Source organism: Pleurodeles waltl, chromosome 1_2 (genome assembly GCF_031143425.1).
Source record: "Pleurodeles waltl isolate 20211129_DDA chromosome 1_2, aPleWal1.hap1.20221129, whole genome shotgun sequence".
Classification (NCBI taxonomy): Eukaryota; Metazoa; Chordata; class Amphibia; order Caudata; family Salamandridae; genus Pleurodeles; species Pleurodeles waltl.
Genome location: NC_090437.1, coordinates 1,163,561,040 through 1,163,582,584, shown reverse-complemented (window position 1 = coordinate 1,163,582,584; position 21,545 = coordinate 1,163,561,040). Strand labels below are relative to the sequence as shown.

The window sequence follows — 21,545 nt, the reverse complement described above, 5'->3', positions numbered from 1 at the left end:
CTGAGAACACCGCCTGGAGTGATTAATGTCCCTCTCCTGCCCAAAGCAGGCCCAGGTGCTGCAGTATACCTACTCTGCAGTACTGGAGATATTCAGCACATTTCTTCTCTAGTCTTTCACCGTCATCCCTTCCAGAAAGAAGAGACGTTATTCCTCCTCCTTATGAATTAGATTACCGAAAGGGAAGGAAAGTTACAATTCCCTAGTCTATAAATGCCCTTTCTTTAGGTCTGGCTTAGAGACAACTTTAACAGTTTCTTTTTCTTCTGATAACTAAAAATAATATCTCATAATATCAATAATAGTCCTACTAATAGAACTGGGCTTTAGGTTAGCTCCTTCTGCCATTTTTTTCTTGAAGCTCCATTCACTTTCCTTATCGGGCTTGCAGTTGTCAGACGCAGAGTAGGGTTTTAAGTCAGCCCTCTTAATTTTTCGCGTTGTTGTGCATGCCACTAACATTTTGGAACAGCTATCGTGCTAGACATTCCGCATTTAGACTGTTGGTCAGTCGCAGCTTTTCACCACTTTACTTTTAAGTCTGTATTCCGCATGCTGAAAAGTTGAGTACCAAGCAGCAACGTCCTGCCTGTCACCGCATTGGCACGACTTCCTGCATCCCTCACCCCTTGCCGCCTCGACTGAGCAGGGAGGCTTCACGGTGAGGAGTGTGCGGGGACCAAGAGGCAGTGACGTCACACAATGTCCTCCGGGCACAACGGGCTAGAGCACGAAACCAGCTCTTCCCACGTGAGAGTGATGCACGGGATGAGTGGAGCGTCTCCGTCCACATCGATTATTTCAAATTTAGTACAGGACAAGCTGTGTGGGGTCCTCTTGATCTCCCCTGCGCTGTTAAAGTTCTGCACCTTATGCAGTGTTTTCACGCCACAGCATTTTGAATATTAATCGTCTTTCTTCTCTTGACATATTAATGTGTGTAAGATTTGCTCTCCACACAAATAGTGAATTTATGTATCATCCAGGTGCTTCAGTAAATCATCCCAGCTGCTGGGGCTTAATTTTCATTTCTATGCAAATACTGTTGACAGTTTGTGTCATCCTTGCATTTATGTAATCCAACTAGCATGTTCATTTTGCTGCGAAAAATAAATCGTGCGATTAAATCACTCTCGAATTTCCTTTAATCAACACAAGAGTGTACCATTCTGGAATATATAATCACAGTTTGTCTGCTGTATACCTACTTTATCTTTGGCAACTGCTTTACTTTTGCCCCTCTTTGGGACGATTTGGTTACCGCCTTGGGCATCGCCCCTGTTACATGGCTAATTGCACTTTTGCCGACACGTTTGACTGTGAACAAACTTCTTTTTGCTCTTGTGTGTCTCCTCCATGCTGATGATCATGGCGGTTGTCGGCTCGCTTATGTGAAACTGTTTTACTTTTCATTTACAATTTATGTGGCAAGAAAAGCCCGGTTAGCAGTTTACAACGCTAATAGCTCGAACTCGAGCAAATGCTAGACCCACTGCATTGCAAATGCTTTTTTCTGTCTGCCATGGCCATAATATGTGCAGTACTGCACCAGTGACGAAAGAGAGTCGCGGGCACTACCATCTTGCTCAAGATGCGAGGGGTGTTGCAGATGCAATCCCTCCTGTTGCGCAGGTATGTTGTGACCCGCGGGTTACATGTGGAGTCCAATAAATAAGGTATGAGAGGCGGGGGTGGTCAGTTGGAAGCAAGGAGTAACGAGTGACCACGACCTCTGAGCCACTGCCCGGTGCAAACTATGCTGTCTTTGCTGTGTAATTTATGCCACGCAGGCTGCTCCGCATGCGCGCAACAAGTGCAACATACCTTCATGTCCACAGACACAACACTGGCGACAAAGGTGGCTTGCCCACTGACCTTTCCTCGACGAGGCAGCCGCTAGCTCCACCACGTGGCTTGGGGGCTCATGCCTCATCCTCCGCTGCCGTCTGTTTCACCTCAGCCTGCTCCGACTGCTGCAACGATGGTGCGGGCGTATTCAGGACACATGCCGACAGAGGGCAACCCCCAGCCTGGCCTCTATGGAGTAACGTGCCCGATATAGAGGGCTGGAGAGTCGCTGCTGGCCACACCCCCTGCCAGGCCTTGAAAAGAATGAAAGGTACAGTCCCCTCCGACGCCAGGGACGCTTGTGGCCATGCCCCTTCCTGCTCAATAAAGCCTCTTAAAGGCACTGTGCCTTGCTACACTGAGGACACCGGTATATTCAGTAAAGGGAGCCCTGCAAGGCAACTACACACTAACAGACCACCCAGAGCATCCCTTCAGTGAATTACTGCCCTCAGTACACAAGGTTGTGACATTAAAGACTCACCTTGCCACACAACTGCCAGAGAGTTAGCCACTGGGTGCACGGCATCTGCACAATGAACTCAATACCCACCATAGAGCCATTCACAGAGGAGGGTGCCCAGTCTGCACAAGTTTTCAGGTGGAGAGACTGGGTAGGGAGACTAATGTTCTTCTTTGAAGCCACAAAGATTGAGGATGCACAGAAAAGAGCCATGTTAGTGCACTTGGGAGGAAAAGACATACATCGCATATCTAAAACGATAGTCGAGGCAGAGCCGAAGACTCACCTAACCCTCATTGCAGCCTTACAAGCATATTTCGAACCTATGGTCAACGTCGACTATGAGAGGTTCATATTTAGGCAAGCCCGGCAACACCTGAAGAGTCCATTGACATGTTCTATATGAGACTCAAAGAACTAGCTACCACGTGCGAGTTCCACAACGAGAAAAAATAAGTTAGGAGCCAGATTATTCAAAGTTGTGCCACATCCAAACTAAGGGAACACATCCTAGAAAAATCAAGACACTCCATTGTAGACATCCTGACGATGGGGAGGATGAAAGAACTGTCGAAAGCTAGAGCATCCCACATGGAGGCCGCGATCCAGAGCCTGGTCAAAGACGAACAAGCTGCTGCAGTCATGCTAGCTTCCTCCAAACCCAGACCTCAGAACCCAACGCCACCACAGAGAACATGTGGGAGATGCGGAGGATCGACCCATCCCATGTACAAATGTCCAGCCAAGGGTAAGAAATGCGCAGGATGCGGAAAACTCAATCACTTCGTCAAGGTGTGTACCCACCCAAACCACAGTGAACACTGCCTTCGAAGTTCAGTCCCGTGGCAGTGACATGGAAGATGATGAAGAGGCGACACAGATAGTCCATTCCATTTTCACCATCAGCACTGCTCTACGGAAGAATGAAAGACTGCCCAAATGCAAGGTGCTAGTAGCAGGATGTCCATCCGTAGCTATAGTAGACACTGGCGCGTCCATCAACGCCATGTCACATGTGACATATCAAACCCTGCAGCGGCTACCATCCCTCATGCCAACACACATCAAAGTGTTCGCGCTACAGGCAAGTGTGACCACTCACCATGAGAGGGAAGTTCTGAGTTCCTATCTGTCATGGGTCGCACGGAACTGAAGTATACATGTATGTTGCTGAAGAAGGCCAGCGCATCCTTCTAGGATGTCACACGGCCGAAGAACTAAACATCGTGATTTTCACTTTTGACGTCTACATTGAGTCTCAGTGACATCTTAGAGTCATTCTTCCAGGTATTCAAAGGAATGGGATGTCTCAGGAACAAGGAAATCACCCTACAAATAGACCAGTGGCTCCAACCAGTGGCTTTAAGACATCGACAAATAGTGTTCCACCTCAAACCCCTTGTTGAATGGGATCTGAAAAAACTGGAAGCTGCAGGGATCACTAAGACAGTTGAAGGCCCCACACAGTGGGTATACCGGTTGTAGTGGCCAAGAAACCTAAACAGCCGGGGGAAGTCACAATCTGTGTCGACATGAGGCTACCCAATGCTGCGGTAAAAAGAGAACAACACCTTACTCCCACTATTGATGACTTCAAAGGAGAATTGAGTGAAGCAAAGTGGTTCTCAAAGCTCGATCTAAGGTCTGGATGCTACCAATTAGTCCTGGTGGAGGAGTCTCGCTACATCACAACGTTCTCCACCCACGTCAAACTTCGCCGCTACAGAAGGTTGAACTTTGGGATCTCCAGTGCGGCAGAAGTCTTTCAAAACACCATTTGTGAGCTACTGGGAGACCTATCAGGTGTCATCAACGTAAGTGATGATATTTTGATCTATGTAAAGACCATGCAGGAACATCATACACAGCTGAAGAAAGTCCTTCAGAGCATAAATGACTCTGGCCTCACCTTTCACAAAGGGAAATGTGAGTTCCTGAAAAACAGGATACAATTTTTTGGCTACACATTCTCGTCAGAAAGAGTCGCTCCCGAACCTGGCAAAGTTGCAGATATCAAGAACGCTGTCCCTGACAAATGTAACAGAGGTCCAGAGTTTTTTAGGCATGGTAAACTACTGTGAGCGGTTCATTAAGGATCTCACATCCCTAACATAACCCCGAGGGATCTGACCAAAGCCACTACTACATGGTCATGGGGTCCAGCCCAGGAGTGCGCATTCAAGGCAAAAGAATATGCGTTATCTGCAGATACCACGGTGCGATATTTCGACACCGAGCGAAAGACCACTGTAGCAGTAGATGCCAGCCCGATGGGGCTGGGAGCGGTGCTCCTGGGGAAAGTTCAAGCAGAAGAATGGGTCCCAATGGCCTATGTGAGTGGGTCCCTGACGGAGACGGAGAGAAGGTACTCCCAGATTGAGCTGGAATTAATCACTATTCATTGGGGGTTCAAACATTTTCATCTGTACATGTACAGACATCCGTTCATTGTCACCACCGATCATAAACCGCTCATTCCATTGTTCAATGGCACCACCTCCAAGCTGCCCCAGCACATAGAAAAATGGATGCTACAACTGCAAGAATACAATTAGCAAGGTTGAATACCACCCCGGAACAAACAATCCGGCGGATTACCTCTCAAGACACCCGAGGCCCGCCACCCCCACCGAAGAAGGCAAGGCTCTAGAGACGGAATAGTACATGAGAGGTGTGGTGGGGAAGTCCTGGCCTCTGCCTATCTCGGTGGAAGCTATACAGCAAGCCACCCAAGAAGATGAAAACATACAACGAGCCTTGCAAGCCATGAGAAGTAATACCTGGCACACCGGGCAGAAACAGTGGCGTATACTCACCCCGGAAGCACAGAAGGCCATGGAAGGGCAGTACCGTGTTCAACAAGAGTTGACCATCAGCAACGAAGGGTGCCTCCTCAGAGGGCACCGGTTAGTGATTCCCGCCAGCCTTGCTGACAGAGCGGTCCAATTAGCTCATGCTGGACACCAAGGCATGGTGAAAACCAAGAGCGGACTGAGAACCAAAGTGTGGTTCCCGATGATAGGTGAGAGAGATGAGGAGCTAGTACGCTACTGCCATTGGTGTCAAGCAGCAGGAGAGCCTACTGCACCTGTCCGCATAGAGACAGAGAAACGACCTCAAAAACCCTGGATCTCAACCTGCCTTTACTTTGGGAGCCTACCTGATGGCAAGCATATGATGTGATGATAGACAACTGCTCCCGCTACCCGGAGATGGAACTGGTCCATGCTCTGACAGCGACTGAAGTAATACCAAAGCTGGAGAAGATGTTTGCCACCCATGGAACGGTCAAAGAGATAAAAACTGACAATGGTGCCCTGTTCCAAGGACGGGAGTTTGCAGCATATCTATGCTTTCTTGGCATAAAGCACAGAAAAATCACACCAAGATAGCCCCAAGCCAATGGGATAGTTGAAAGATTTATGAGGACCCTAAACAAAGTGGTCCGAATCGCTTCTGCCAAGAGAAAGACGCCGGAGCTAGCAGTGTATTCTTTTCTTCATGACTACCGTGAGACCCCACATTCCACGACGGGAGCCACCCCAAGTCACCTCTCGATAGGTCAAGTTGTGACGGGTGTCATTCCCCATCATGAGTCATGGACACCTGCACTTGTGAACGAGAACAAAGAGTATTCCAAAAGGAAGAGGTCTAATGACATGGCAAGCCATCACTGGCGATCACATCATTCAGAATTGCAAGTAGTAGACTGAGTTCTCATCCAGGTTTCCCGGCAGCAAATGTCCGCTACCATTCGAGGATCACCCCTGAACCGTTACTGGGTGCCAGGGATCCATTGTTGTGACAAAAAGGGGAGCGGAACAAATTGCTTGCAACATCTCGTGGTTAAAAAGGTTTCACCCCCCTTGCCTGTGCCTGACGAAACAACCCAGAATGATCCCAGTCCAGCAGATTCCGAGGAGGTGTCGGATGATAGTCGATCAGAAGAAACCCAGCCGAATGGTGGCACTGCTGACAGTGACCAGGAGGCCTCTTAACAGGACAGTGGCCCCGCCATCAGCCCCAGAGGGCTGGTGTCATCTGCTGGACGGGCTGCTGAGTCTTGATATGGTTTGAGGAGCAACCCAGCACCTTCAACTAGATTGCATGATTATCTGGTATAACTGAGTGGTGGGATAACCTATGACTACGTTGAGTCTGGCTGCTGATAGCAGTGTATGCCGAAATGTGTTTTTTATTGTGTTTTGTAATTTTGGGAGGGATGTAGTGTCGCGCCTGTGATAAAATGGAGTCGCGTGCACTACCATCTAGTTGAAGATGCGAGAGGTGTTGCAGATGCAACCCCTCCTGTTGTGCAGTTATACTGTGACCTAAGGGTCACGTGTGGAGTCCAGTAAATAGGGTGTGGCAGGCGGGTGTGGTCAAAGTTGGAAGCAAGGAGTAACGAATGACCATGACCGCTGAGCCACCGCCCGGTGCAAACTACGCCATCTTCGTTGTATAATTTATGCTGTGCTGGCCACACTGTATGCACGCAACAAGTGCAACGTACTCGCATGTCCACAGACACGGCAATATGCACGTTTCCACTTTGCCAGCCATGTTAAGGCTGTTTCTTTTTTATCCAGCCGATGTCATGAGGTGCCCTTGCTTTCCCCCTTCTTTCCTCATATTCCTGTCAGTGCTAGGACTGACAATCTCTGCTTTGCCAAATGATTCCATTATTTGTCAGTTTCACTCCAGCCACAACATACCTTCATTATTTCAATTCCCTTTTGTAGCTAATACTCTTGCCTGCCCATTTTCTCTCTGTCAGTCACTGCAATGATATTCCCCTGATTAGCTATGACAGTCATTGCCATGAAGTGACCATTTTACCTTTTAGGGGTCACTGCCATGTGCACTTTCCAGTGCCATGATAAATCATTTTCACCTTTACCACCCAATGCCATTGTTTAGTAATTATTCAATTTTCAACCAGTGCATGTTGCGCAGCTTTTATTCATTATGTCTGCCAGTGCCATGTTGCTTCTGTTCTCATTTGCTACTAAGGGTGATGATGTGGTCCTGTGACCTGTCAGACAGGGCCATGTAGTGGGCGAGCCAATACATTAACAGTGAGCTGAGCCAGGACTCTTGCTTAGTTTTAAGAGCCTGTGCACGAGCCGAGCCTTGAAAATCGGTGGCATGTAAATCTTGCAATAACATTACATTATATTGGAAGGTAATTAGTAAAGTGATCTTTATAAAACATTAACTTGATCACAATCTTAATGCGATTAATCTAAGAGGCATGTCAGTCGTCATATGTACACAATATGTAGTCTATATTCATAGTATACATAGAGCTACATTATATTTTATTAAATCAAACACAAGAGGTTATTGTGCATTGCACATCCTCTTCTCACATGTTTGTAGGTGCTCGCATATGTGAAAATGAAGAATAAGGAGATTCGCTGAAATAACACATTTACCTGGGAAATAACATATTTACATGGGATCACACAGTTTATTCAAGCAAGGAAGTTAGGATTGATTCCAGGTTTTCTGGTTTCATATTGTGCAATTCAGCCACTCCGTGGCTCTCGTCTCTTTTTTAACCTCAGAAGTTTATGCTTTATTTTTAATTCTAGGACCAGGAGGTTAGTGTGCTGGCAGGCAGAAACTACATGAAAGCACGTTCGTTTGTTTTGGGCTTGCTGGTCACAAAGGGCTTCGAAGTGAGCCAGAGCCAGGCCTCTGTTGCTGTGATGTGCCCAGTTGTGTGATTGCCATGACATGCCCTGCCAAATGGCCCACCCAGCAGCCCAGATATTCATTACTACACTCACTGTTTTTAAGAGAATTTTCCTTCTGACAAACACAAGCTAATTTTCATATACAGAGATGTACATCTGTATTACAAATAAGACTTTATTCCCAACAAGGTAGATATGGTGTCATTTATTGACAAGATTATTTATCAACAGTCTCCAGCCACTACCAATAGCAAGCGTCTCTCCTCACAGCTGTTAACTGTCAAAGCAACAGTGATAGAATGCTGGTAGGAACCAACTAGGAAATAGAGGAAAACAGGGGAGGAATGGAATCGTACACTTGGATAACATATAGTGCAGGCATATGCATACCATAAGGAACGGGGTATAGAGAAACATATATCTTAAAACATACATCATAACTTATGATAAATTACAGCACTTCTCCTTCCCGTAGATGACCTCTGTAGAATGTAGGAAGGCAATAACACATTTAAAGATCAAGTGAGTATATAATCATTGTGCCAGCATGAGCTATAGTGCTTTGATTATTCCTACTGTATTTCAAGTTCATCTTTTGACTCTCCCTCCATACATGAATTATTCTGAGTTGGACAATGAGGTGTCAATCTGTCCATGCTTCACGTTCTGTCATCCTTTAAAGTTACTACATTTTTCTTCACAACTGTTATTTTCACAGGTATTTAAAATTTAGTTCCTCACCCTTGGAGGGAGTCTGGTAGTTTAACCATTACCTAATCAACAATCTTTCATTTCCCTGACTAGGAACCATGCATTTGGTTATATCTTTTCCTGTACACTTCCTGATGTCTTTTGACTTGATCCTTCATTTTATCTCTATGAACCTATTTAGGCTCTCCTCCACCGAGCCAGTTTGGGGTCAGTTTGGTGCCTGGTAGCCTCCCTCTAAGTGCTAAGAAGGGTGATACATTGGTAACTGAATTTGGGGTTGTGTGATAGGACCAAATCATTTTTTGTAGTGCCTTATCAGGAAGAATTCTTGATATGTGTGCAAGTTGGATATACTCTTTGATCATACTGTTGACGCATCTCACCAACCCATTTGCTTGAGGACAATATAATGCTGTTTTATGATGTATGATAGACAATTATTTTAAGAATTCACAAATTTCTTCTCTGTCATGAATGTGTTGACTAAGAGATTCACCAGAGATTGAGTTGTGATGCTGCTAACTCTGGTGGTGACCCAATGAGAGTAATAGTGTACCATTACCAACATAAATTTACAAGCCCACATAGAAAGTTTTAATGGACCAATGATGTCAAGACCAAGTTTATCCCAAGGCTTGGTTGGCACATTCACAGGGGATAGCGCTACACACCTGGTATTCTTTTTTTTGGCACTCATGGCATAGGTCAAACAATCCTTGACTTTATTTTCCACAATTCTATCCATGCTGGGGAACCAGTATCTGGCCCTTACTTTAGCCTTGGTTAAGCTTCTTCTCAGGGGACCTTCATGAGCCAATTATGTTATCCTATCCCACAAGTCCTTGAGTGGCACTATCCTTTCCCCTCTCATGACCTTGTCATCAGCTATACTTATTTCTTGTCTTACAGCCCAAAAATTCTTGAAGTCCTGGTCTAGCTTATTAGACTTTGGGGGCCATTCTTGGACAGTCTTTACCTTCACATTTAATAGAGTTAAGTTGTTTTCCATGGAAGTATTCCCCTCCTCCCTTGTAATGCTAGGGATAATAATCATTAATACAGGTTCTTCACTTTTATATGCATTTTACTTTTCCTCTATGCATGGTAGCCTAGCTAGACAATCTGCTATTGAGTTTTTTATACTGGGAACATATTCAATTTTGAAATTATATCCTTTCATGCCTATGAGCCATTTACCTATTCGAGGAGTAGTGGTCTCCCTCCCACTCATTGAAAATATATAAATGAGAGGCTTATGGTCAGTGTGTACAGTAAACAGTAATCCCCAAAGGAAATGCTTATAATGTGAAATAGCCCAAGTACATGCTAGTGCCTCATGCTCTACTGTGGAGTAGCTACAGTCAGCATCTTTTAATGCTCTGGAAGCAAAAGCTATAACTCTTTTCTCGCCTTCCACAATTTGAGTTAAAGATGCTCCAATTACCTTCCCACTGGCATCAGTAGTTGGGATGGTTTTACGTGTGGTGTAAAAATTTTCCAAGAAGGGCCAATGGCAGTAGCTTTTTTGGATGATTCAAAGGCTTCTTGGCATTCCGCCTCCCAATTTGAAATGGGTACCTTTTTTTAAGAGGACCCTTAATGGTTTGGTAATATCTGCAAAATTCTTGATAAATTTAGTCATATATTCAACTAACCCTAAAAAGAATTTTAATTCCTCCGTGTTTATTGGAGGAGGAGCATCTTTTACAGCATTGACTAAATCAGGTTTAGGTCTTATTCCATATTTGAAAATTGTATGTTCTAGGTAATCTACTGATTGGAATCCCAAACGACATTTGTCATTTTTTATAGTTAGACCTGCTTTTTTAAGTGCTGTCAAAACTTCCCTTAATGAGTTGTCATGATTAGTTACTGAATTGCTGTAAATAAGTATGTCATCTTGCAAGCACAAAACATTTTTTATCCATTCCAAAATTTGTTGTATAACTCTTTGGAACACTGCAGCTGCTAAAGCAAAAACAAATGGCATCCTGCAGTACCTGTACTCTCCAAAAGGAGTTATACATCGCTTAATGATTTGGAATCTTGGTATAATTCTATTTGGTGGTAGGCTGAAGAGAGATCAATTACACTAAAGTGGTTGGCCTCTCCAGTTACAATGATCATTTAATTTATTCTGAGTAGGGGAAATCTATCCAACCAAATATTTGCATTACGATCTATTAAGTTGACACAAAGGCAAAGACCTCTTCCTCCAGACTTTTGGGTGACTATAATTGGAGCTAGCCATAAGGAACTTTCACTAGGTTGTATGCTTCTCTGCTTAACCAATTTATCCAATTCCTCCTGTAAAGGATCACGCATTAAATGAGGAATTGGACTTACCTTGTGTATTACTGGTACCTGGTTGTTTTTTAGCTTGATTTTGTGTTGGAAATTTTTTAGATGGCCTAATTCATCAGTACATACTTCAGGGAACTCTTCACACAGTTTCTCATACCGTCCTAAGTTCTCTCTCTATCTTCCTCAATTAATAACATAGGTTCCTGGCAGTTAGGATTAAGTTTAATTCCTAAGGCTTTTTGGTGAGCCCATCCTAATAAATTAGACCCTCTTTTTGTTAGATAGATCTTTCCCACCGTTGAACCGTTGAACTGTCTTTAAAGGTTATATGCATATTCACCATTCCTGCTAGTGGTATGGGATCATTGTTGTATCCCCCGAGTTCTTTATCTGCTTGTAGGATGACATACCTCTTTCGTCTATGTTTCTCCATTCAACACTGTGTCACAAGTGAGATAACTATTCCCAGTATTAAATACTTCACTTGCCGCTTGGAATACATATTTGTTTGCACATTCCCCCAATTCGTCCACAACATGTACACTTTTCTCCTCACAGCTGTTAACTGTTAAAGCAACGGTGATAGAATGCTGGTAGGAACCGAATGGGAAAAAGTGGAAAACGGGGGAGGAATGGAATGGTAAACTTGGATAACATATAATGCAGGCACATACGAAATGTAAGGAACGGGGTATAGAGAAGCATATATCTTAAAACATATATCCTAAGTTGTAATAACTTATGCTAAATAACAACAGTCTGTATGTGTGGTGGGCACTAACACAAACATTCCTTCACCACATATGTATAAATTGTACCACACACAAATGCACATGTCATTGCATCACATTTGACGCAATTAGTTTTCCTCATGTCTCCTGCTTCTCCTGAGCCTCCTGCCCCCATGGTCCTTAAAGGAAAGAAGCGGGTGCACCTTCGTTCAGGAACTCCCTCCCAACATGGAGGTATGAGAGCATCGTTGATGCAGCAAATTAATTCTTGGCTAGCTGCCATGGCCTTACCCTGCAACACTTCACATCTTTGGCAGCACTTCTGTTGCAGTCAAGACTGTTTCAGACCCCAAACCACAGACCTTCTCCTACTGTTAACAAGTGTATCAGCTCCCTTCGTTGTCCAGTTCAGGAATGTACATTGCCTGAAACAAAATGTTTAACTACAAGCACAGCAACAACACTTTGTCAGTAAACAAAACACATACTGATTATTAGTAGATAACTTGTTCACAACCTTAATGTGAACTACTGCCTAATTGCCCACTACAAAAGTCACCTTAGTGTTCTATCGTTCCTTACTCCACAGCCTCTCTGCCATAACCAGAAAGAATTCTAGGAAAGTGATGCTGTTTTATCTTCTCCTCAATTCCTCTGGAAATCGCTCTGCACACTAGCTACCTTTTCAGGAGAGCCCAACGCCACATGCGCCACAAGCGTTGGAAAAAAATAAACAGTTGAAGCCACTGGGTCATCCTGTAGCCACAAATTCACTCCTTGATATTGGTCCAAGAATCTCATCCATACCAATTAGTTCCTTCTCACGCTGTCCTTTCTGCCATACCCTTGGTAAGTGTTTGATGCCCTTCTCATTGCGGAAGGCAACTGCCTGGAGAATGCCCTTCATGTTCCAACAGGCTCTGATGGTGCCTTGTCTCCCTGCATGTCAACTCCCTTCCAACTCCCATAGTGGCACCTACCAGGAAGGGTGGAGGTGTGGGGGGAGGGGAAGCAGTGTGCAGGGCAATGAAAAATTAAATAAATAAACGTCCCGCCGCCTCAATTCTTCTTCTCTTCTTCCTCAGGATTGGCCTGAGCGGGCAGAAATGCCGCTCAGGGAGTGAGTGGGGATCCTGTGCTTAGTCTCTCCACCTGGCTGTGCAATACAGCCAGGTGGAGAGTCCTAAGGGCGCATGTCCGTTTGGCCAGCCTTGGACTTAGAAGTGCACATACCACTCCTCCCTGGTGATGTCAGAGTGGCTGGCCCCACCTCGCCCTAACTGAAGCGAAAAAATAAAGTGATAATAAAATATTTTTATTTTACTGTTTTCAGCAGTGGGGCGATGCTCCTCTGCCATAGCAGAGGGGCTGCCCCTGTGAATAGCACAATTGAAACTGTACAAATTCCTTTCTGCCCTGTCACCTCCATAGTCCCTAGACACCTTTCTCCTTCTCATCCTTCTCTGTCTCCTCATTATCACACTGCACACATCCCACCAGGTGCTCTCATACTCACTCTCCAGCCTGTCCCCAGCATGGCTTTGAGTTTAGGACTGTCTAGGTTTCTTGTCTCTGGCCCCCTTTCCCTTATAGGATCCACCTGCTAATAGTTGTTGCTTGTCTTATGGCAGTTGTGTCATTCTCCAATGCAGGGTTATACTTGCTGCTGCCCTCTATAGCTCTGCCTCCAACTCAATGTTTCACTTCCATTGGCATCCTGTGACAACCCTCAGCTTTGCCTCAACTCTTCCCATAATGCTGACCTCTCACCACCTTTTGAACTGTCTAGCCCTACATTCCTTAATCCCAGTCTCTCAATTTATTTCATCTGTACTTCTAGCCTGCCTTTTTTATGCCACTCAATGTACCCACTCAACCTTTTTAAGGATGTCCTCATGGCCCACAGTCCCCTTCCCCAAGTCCTCAACACATCCTGTGCACCTCTTTACTTCAGATTAGCACTCTGGTCTTCTGCCTCTACAGCTCCCTCACCCCAAAAGCTCTTGTCCAAGGTCCTTAATGCCTTTGCTCTGTGTCAAAGATCTTCTTGAGGCGAGGGGTGCCTTACCTGCCTGTGCACTCTGTTGACTGCAAACTAGCCAGCCACCTTCTGCCAGCCCCGGGTGTTGGGGTTGCTCTCAGATATAATTCTACTACTTCGGACTGAAATCTGGGATCTCCAGTTCCATTTGGGCTCTCTTCCTCTGTATAATCATACTGAGTGTCCCATCCTGTTTTTCGGGATTCCTTCATGGCTGCAATGCTAGGTGAATGCTTTTTAATATGTAAAAATGCATTATGTAAAAACACCAAATTGCAATTCAGTAACAAGTTACCAATTCGAAATTTGGATTTGTGACCCAATTCTGATTCAGTATTTACTGAACTTCCCTTCCCTCTATAGGGTAGGCTTCTTGGGGCCTTCCTGGCAACTTCTTGGTCAGTTGAGGGGGGCTGACCAGCCCCCATGTCTCACTAAGCTGCAGCTGCCCCTTTCGCCTTACTTCCTTTCTTCAAGGTTCTGGGCGTGGACATTGGTTCTAGTCTCAGTTAACCTGCACTGTCAATCTGTGTCGTCTAGCTAATGCCTCTTTTGACCTTCTTTTTGTGGTGGACTAGGGGGCACCCCTGAGCTTGTGTGGGAGAGACTGTCGCCTCTGTATACCAAATGGAAGTTACTTTGGCTGACACCCTGCCTGCCTGTCAGGGTGTTGGGGATAGAGGAAATAAGAGGACCTACTCTGATGTAGCAGAGGTGCATAGGCCAGCACTGCTGCAGGGAGCTCTGCTTATGTGTCCCTCTGGGCCTTGATGTTAGTGCCAGCTTTGCAGGGGATCCTGAATTTGCTGGCTGCAATTTTCTAGCCAACCTCAGTAATGTTAGGATGGCCATGACATCTTCTTAGGATGGTGCAAGGGCTTTACCCATCCTTCAGTCAGCACAGTGAGCAACTGAAGTTTGCTACGCTATACTGCACAATGATATAAGTACAGCTACTGAGCGGTCACTACATCACCGCATCCACCTCTTCCTCCTCCCCCAATAGTCTCCAGATTGAGAGGGTGGTAAACGTCATCTGGCCCAAGGCTCACCAGGGCAAAAGGAACAGTGCCCAGCTATTAACCAAACATGCACAGTTGCTTTTTAAAGTAAAGTCTATGATGGAGGTCCTTGTTGAATTGCTTTTAGTAGATTCTTGATACTGGAGAAGTAATGCATGTGGAACCCAGTCACCATAGTGGACCACTTCCCACTGCTTCTAATCCAGCTTCTACTGATTTCCATGGAGGACAACCCACAATTTCCCTTTAGGAAAATTGTACAACTGAAAATATTCTCTTTTACCTTTACTCTTAAAAATGAGGGTGTTTGGAGCAATTTCTCTTAAATCTGGCACCAAGAGATACATTTTTTGTTGGACGTTTAGAACTGCAATTTCACACAAAGCATTACCAGCATTTGAACTGGTCATCCTGTGCCTTGGGCTCTTGGGATTTCTAGCATAAATGGCCCTTTTTGGTCTCAGTTTGTTAAAGGCTTTGTGAACTGACATCCAGGTATTTTAAACAAAGCCGAAGGTAACCAATGTTAACTAGGTATATACAAAATGTGTCCTTAATTCAGCCTGATGATGAAAATTGATTGCCTTTGTCCATCTCATATTCTGTTCTAATGTTTCATTTGTCTCACAGAGAATACGTGAACTTGAAGATAAAATAGAACTCCAAAAGAGGCAACTCAAGGAGATAGAGGAAAAGGTAATATTCTAAAGTTAATAAGTAAGAACCAAATGTAAGGAGAAAATGCAATCTATCTAACCGCATTTGTAACATGTATTTTATAAAAATCTTTATTTGTTGCAGCCTTACTCTCTTAACAAGTGTTGAAATAGTACCAGTGATAGCTTTATAGAGATTATTGAATGAGGTGAATGGAGAACTTCTCCTGGTGAACTCAGATAATTTCCCATGTAGTCCGTGCACTACTAGTATCTTCAAACGAAAGTATCTTGTACCATAGAGTCTCTGAGAAGAAGAAAGTTGTTTGCTTTCCTCCAAATATTAAGAAATCGAGTGAGCCCGAGAAGCATTTTTCATATCCACAAATCATTACCAGTTACAATGCAGGAAGTAATCTTTTTTTTGTAACAGTTTAGCAGTTTATGTATTTCTGCCTCACTTCATTAGTTTGAGTTAACTGAGACATGCTATCGCTTGCAAAAGGTTTGAGCTGTAGAGATATTCTCTTGCCTCCAAATGTGTGGCAGATATTTTCCCATAATTCTTTTTGTCCTAGTGTGAGGCCAGTTAGATTCCTCACAACAAATGTACAGTGGAATAAATAAGGCATTTTTTGACAAATTAATTGTAGACTGGAATTAGCCAGAGGTATGTCTCGAGCCTGTTAACTCTGATTTCCACTGATTGTGAAGCACCTTGAGCCAGATGTATTTTTAGCGATCGCAAATGGCCTGATTCCCAGGAATGCTTTTTATTTTGTACAAACACCAAATTGCAATTCGGTAACAAGTTACCAAATTGCAATTTAGATTTACGACCCAATTCTGATTCACTATTTAGTAGAGGTACTTTTATGTCACCCCTTCCAAATACCAAATTGGAATGGTATGTATTAATATTTTGTGACCGGAATCTGGTTTAGTAACTTCGCCTTTGAGAATGTTAAAAAAAATTACGAGTTGGCAGTTATTTCCTCAGCCACGGCCTATTCTTAAAAAATCTAAGTTAAACGATTAACGTTTTCTTAAAATGCTTCCTGTTCTTCTTGAAGGCTTCATCCCTCAGATGACTGTGATTCCTAGTGGGTCTCAAACTGTGACCTACCTCATTAATATTCATATGGTAGGGCGATTTGTGACCCACTAGGAATTGGTAATTTGCAAAGGGACCTATTAATATCAAGGTCAATTTGCAAAATAATACTCTGGTGGCCAAAATTCTGATTGCAAATTGCTTTTGGTATTTTGTGACCAGAGTTTAGTACATCTAGCCCATATCTGCTGCTGGATTTCTCATGGTATCACCTAATTACATTTCTGAGCCTGTTGCAGGTGACTGAGAAACCTTTTCTAAAAGCATAGCATTTCAGTGAAAAACTGCAAGATCTAGGCACTGAATACCTGTTTTGGAATAGCCATTTTATAGGGTTGAACTGACAAAGCTCAGATGAGGAGCAGCAACGATTCTCAGAGCTTTCAAGGCAAAACAACAATGCAACTGTAATATTGTTGTAATGGTACAGCAAAGCAGAGTTTGTTTAATGGGATTTAAACTGTATTGCTTTAGTTATAATAATTAGCCATCTGAACATTTAGATCCTCATTACAAGTCTGGCAGTCAACAGACTGCCAGATTCGCGGTGGCGGTCATGACTGCTTCCGGTTTGGCAGTCTGACCGCCAAAATAAGAGTTTGGCAGTCAGACTGCCAAACGACTGCCGTTTCCACCAGGAACAATGTTCCTGACGGGCTGACAGTGGTGCAGGCGGCAATCAGCCAGGGTGGCACTGAACTCAGCCCCCCGGTTACAACCTGGCTCTCTGCCAGCCTTTTCATGGCAGTTTCATGGCTGGCGGAGAAAAGGTGCAGGGGCCACAGGGGCAGTGCAGGGGTCCCCCTGCCCAGCACCTTTGTAATGCATTACGAGGGTGCTGCTGCCTCCTGTGGGCAGCAGGATTGCCACAGGCTCCATTACGAGTTTGGAGAATATACAGAATAGGCAACTTTAAGTTTACCACTGGGGGAGGGCAAATGAGGTTTTCTCGACAACTATAATTTGGTCGCTGATGTCATTTTGGCCACAAGCTCCTTGGCATTACCCACCAGTATCCTTTCAGGGCCCCCAAGCTACTATAAGCCAAGCAATGAACTAATTGTCAACATCAGTTGCAAACTGCTGGACAACAAACAACAACATACTAAATAAAGGCCTGGGTTTGGTTCCCATGAATGAGGGTAAATAATTAAGTATAGACTGAACTGTTTGCCTTTTCCTGGTAAATAAGGCTTACATTCTTCAACTGGGTAGAGGAGAATGTGAATTTGGAGAAGAACACAAGATCCACCTTTATCCCTCCCCCACAACTGATCCCACCAGAAGTGACCTCCTTCAAGCAAGCAGTAATTAAGGACTTTAAAACCTCCATACAGAGTTACAAATGTCCAGTTCATAAAATTGAATTGAAAAAAATTAGTTTTATCAGATTAAGGGCCACATGTACAAAGCTTTTTTCTCGTCGCAAATAGCATGATGCGCCCGAAAGCATTTTTCGATGTACAGACCCTTTTTTCCGATTCAGTAATCTATTTACCGAATTGCAAAAATGGTTTGAGAATCGGAGTTAGGAACGGGCGTTCCCTTACTAAATGCGAGTCGCAGTGCGATGTAGGATTGTTTTGTGACTGTGAATGCAGTCACAAAACAATCCCAGTTATCACCAATTTCAAATTGGTGCTAACCCATTCGCAAACGGGAAGGGGTTCCACGGACCACTGCCTGCTCTGAAAAAATGAAAAGAAAACTTTTCATTTTTGTTTTTGAAATGCATCCCGTTTTCTTTTAAGGAAAACAGGCTGCATTAAAAAAAACTGCTTTATTCAAAAGCAGTCACAGACATGGTGGTCTGCTGTCTCCAGCAGGCCACCATCCCTGTGAGTGCAACCATTGCCAATGGGGTCGCAAGTTGTGACCTACCTCATGAATATTACTGAGGTAGGTCACTTGCGACCCCTTTGGGAACCGCAAACAGTGTAAAGTACACTGTTGTACATATGGTTTTGCAGCTCGCAATTTGTGACTCGCAAATGAGTCGCAAATGCGAGTCGCAAAACTCAGGGTCGTATATCTGGCCCTAAGTTCTTTAGATCCAGACATAGTGATATAATGGCTAGCAAGGGGAAGCCATTGTTCTTCTCGATGCAGCCGACTAGCAGGAAGAATGATTGAGATTGCTGATGAACAAAACTATCTAAGGAAATTCTGAGGTCCTACTCACAGACTAAAATCTAAAATCTAAAATTCGGCCCAAGAAGACCTTTCAAAGAATCTGATCACAAAACATAAAGCAGAGTTTCTCCAGATGGGCAACTCTGTTTATCACTCCATATTCCTATGTCTTTCCAAAAGAACATACATAAAGATCAGGGAGACCATAGCATTGGACGTAGAGTCAATCCTGGAACATCTTTTCCAAATTCATTGACTACTTCTTCTTGAGAACAATAGTAAAAACCATGCATCCCTCTTACAGGACACAAAGGATCTTCTCAACCTTTTGGAGGAATTATCTTTTGACTATTCCATCAACATTCTCATTGGTCTGGATGCAAAGGTTCTTCAATATGAGACTGTTAAGATTATATAATTAATTCTAGAAGAGACTCCACTGGATTATGTTGCTCCTGCACACTCCATCATACAGCGTGCCACATTAGCTGTGAATGGGAATATTCTTCAAATGAAAGAACAGCTGTGCTTACAGTTATTGGTACTTATGTGGGCAGAATATTTTGCCCAGCATAGCTGATCTGTATATGCATAATTTTGAATGTGCACATTTCTACTCAGACACTAATCTATACAATAATTACATTAAGATGTGGAAACACTGTATATTGAGATCAACAGCTGCAGCTTCCATTTAAAATATACTAGTACATGAAACAACATCTAACTTTCTTTGACACATGGATCTCTGCATACAATTGCGGGCTGAAGACAGAGATCCTCAGAAAACCCACACCCAGAATCTACCTTTTTTGTCTAATTATAGACTATTTTAATCCTCTGTTATGAATCTAAACATTAATGTAACAATAAGGTTTATTAAAATATAGCCAAATTAAACTTTTTTAAACTATTTTTCCCTATACTTTACCAAGTAGACCTCTCCAAATCAGTTTTGGAGTTTCCCCATGTTAGAGTACAGGAAAAATGATTTTAACTTGAAAATAAATATTTAAACTAGTTTTATATAAAATGTTTTATATCAATTAATTTTATATATTTATTTAAACTGTAGGACAAAATAGAAAAAGAAATATGCAGAACTATTAGTTTATTTGTTTCTGAAGTTTAAATCGAAAAAAAAAATTCTAAATGCATCAATAATTATTAAAGACTAATTAAAATATCTTATAGTTCTTTTTAAAAACATTTTTCCCATGATTTTTTAAAATTGAAAATAGGGTATTAAATTATATTATAATTAAAAAATACTAATGCACTATTTTTAAATATTGTCTTACCATTACATTATATTTATTCATACTTATAACTATGTTGAATAGTTTAATTTAATTTAGCATTTATTTCCTAAGTTTTTTTTAATCCTCTACCGGTATTATTTACTGTGGGAGGATGTTGCAGTACCAGTGTTTGGCTATTGTTTATTTTGGTAGCAACTTGCACTCAGATTTTGTGAATAACCAAAAAATGATAAACGTACTCAAAAGTATAAAGTACTCAAAGTGCATGTTTGCAAATTCAAAGGCAAGTGAGCTACTTATGGGCTGCTGTGCTTCTCCCTCCCACCACCTAGTGGTCCTGCCATCAACGCGTTGGTTCAACAAGTGCTTTATTGATAGTTTGTGTTTTTGTGTGTATGTCTGGATGTATGTATGTTTGTGCGCATTCGCTGTGAATGAGTGAGTGCAAGTGCATGCGCATATGTGCTGGTGAATGGGTGAATGCATGTTGTGTGTGCTTGTGTGTTTGTGAGTGTACTTGTGGATAGGTGAAACTGAGTGTGCACGTGCATGCCCGATACTACTTCTGCAGATTACCAGCCACCACAGTAATGAAAGCCATAATATTGTTGTGCATTACTTGAGTTGTTAAGAATCCTTGCTCTTCTCAAAATATGTACTGAATAAATAGGATGAATCCTTTGCAGATTAGCATATGGATCTCTGACAAACATTGTTTGTTAAAATAGAAATGTATAGTTTTGTTTAAAAAGTTTTTGCTATACATAATGGATCTTAAGGAGTCTTAATAAATATGGCGAAATATGAGATTCATCAACCATGTTTATTACCACCCACCATTTTTCATGAATCATATGGCAGGTTGTGCTCCTTATTATACTTTTGATTGAAAGGAAGTCAGGAATGTCTAGTTCAGAGGTGTCTAGCATAGGTAAAGAAGGGTCAGATCCATGTCAGATGTTCAAGATGAGCACTCTAGCTATTAATTTGATTAATTTTAGGTGAACTTTTGTTATGTGCAGATGCTGAAACTGTGGCACGGGTCCAACTTTCTGGGCACATGAAGTATCAATATGCCTCTGCATTAATTGATTGTTTCATCCAGGAGTTTAATTCTCCCTCTTGGAGTCTATTTCGAAACACAGCAAGGTCATGACAGCTCAACATTTTTCCCATTGGAAGATGTTGTCAAATTAATTGTAAAGATGCCTTTGATGCTATTTTCTAAGTTAGGACCAAGAAGTACAATATACATCAATGTACAAACCACCAATAAATGACGTGTTGGTTGTTTATTTCTTATAGAATGTTATGTTATTGCAATGTTGTTGCAAAATTCCATGTAACATATCTTACATCTCTTTTTTCTTTTTTTTCTTGTTTATTTTGATCTTATGTTATAGTTTTTGTTCCTATTTTTGTTTTTCTCACTAGCGTTCATTCTGTGGCCTTGATGATAAATCTGAGTGGATAAACATGGTTGGTATTATTCTTTTTTTCAACTTTAAGTTAACACAATTAGCATTTTGAAAAATGAAGGTCATACTTTTTAAATAAT

The 21,545-nt window shown here is 42.8% G+C and overlaps 1 protein-coding gene across 8 annotated transcripts in view; it reads left to right on the top strand.

The window, feature by feature from the left end:
• Nucleotides 1–21,545, top strand: part of JAKMIP1 (janus kinase and microtubule interacting protein 1) — a 1,798,968-nt gene that overhangs the window by 1,762,399 nt on the left and 15,024 nt on the right. For 5 of the 8 annotated variants that reach the window (XM_069203057.1, XM_069203046.1, XM_069203065.1 and 2 more), the window contains 2 exons: nt 15,453–15,518; nt 21,422–21,466. In XM_069203057.1, the coding sequence (XP_069059158.1) occupies nt 15,453–15,518; nt 21,422–21,466 (111 nt within the window). Of the gene's footprint in view, nt 1–15,452; nt 15,519–21,390; nt 21,467–21,545 lie in introns of all 8 variants that reach the window. The other 3 variants (XM_069203080.1, XM_069203073.1, XM_069203087.1) reach the window with 1 other exon arrangement.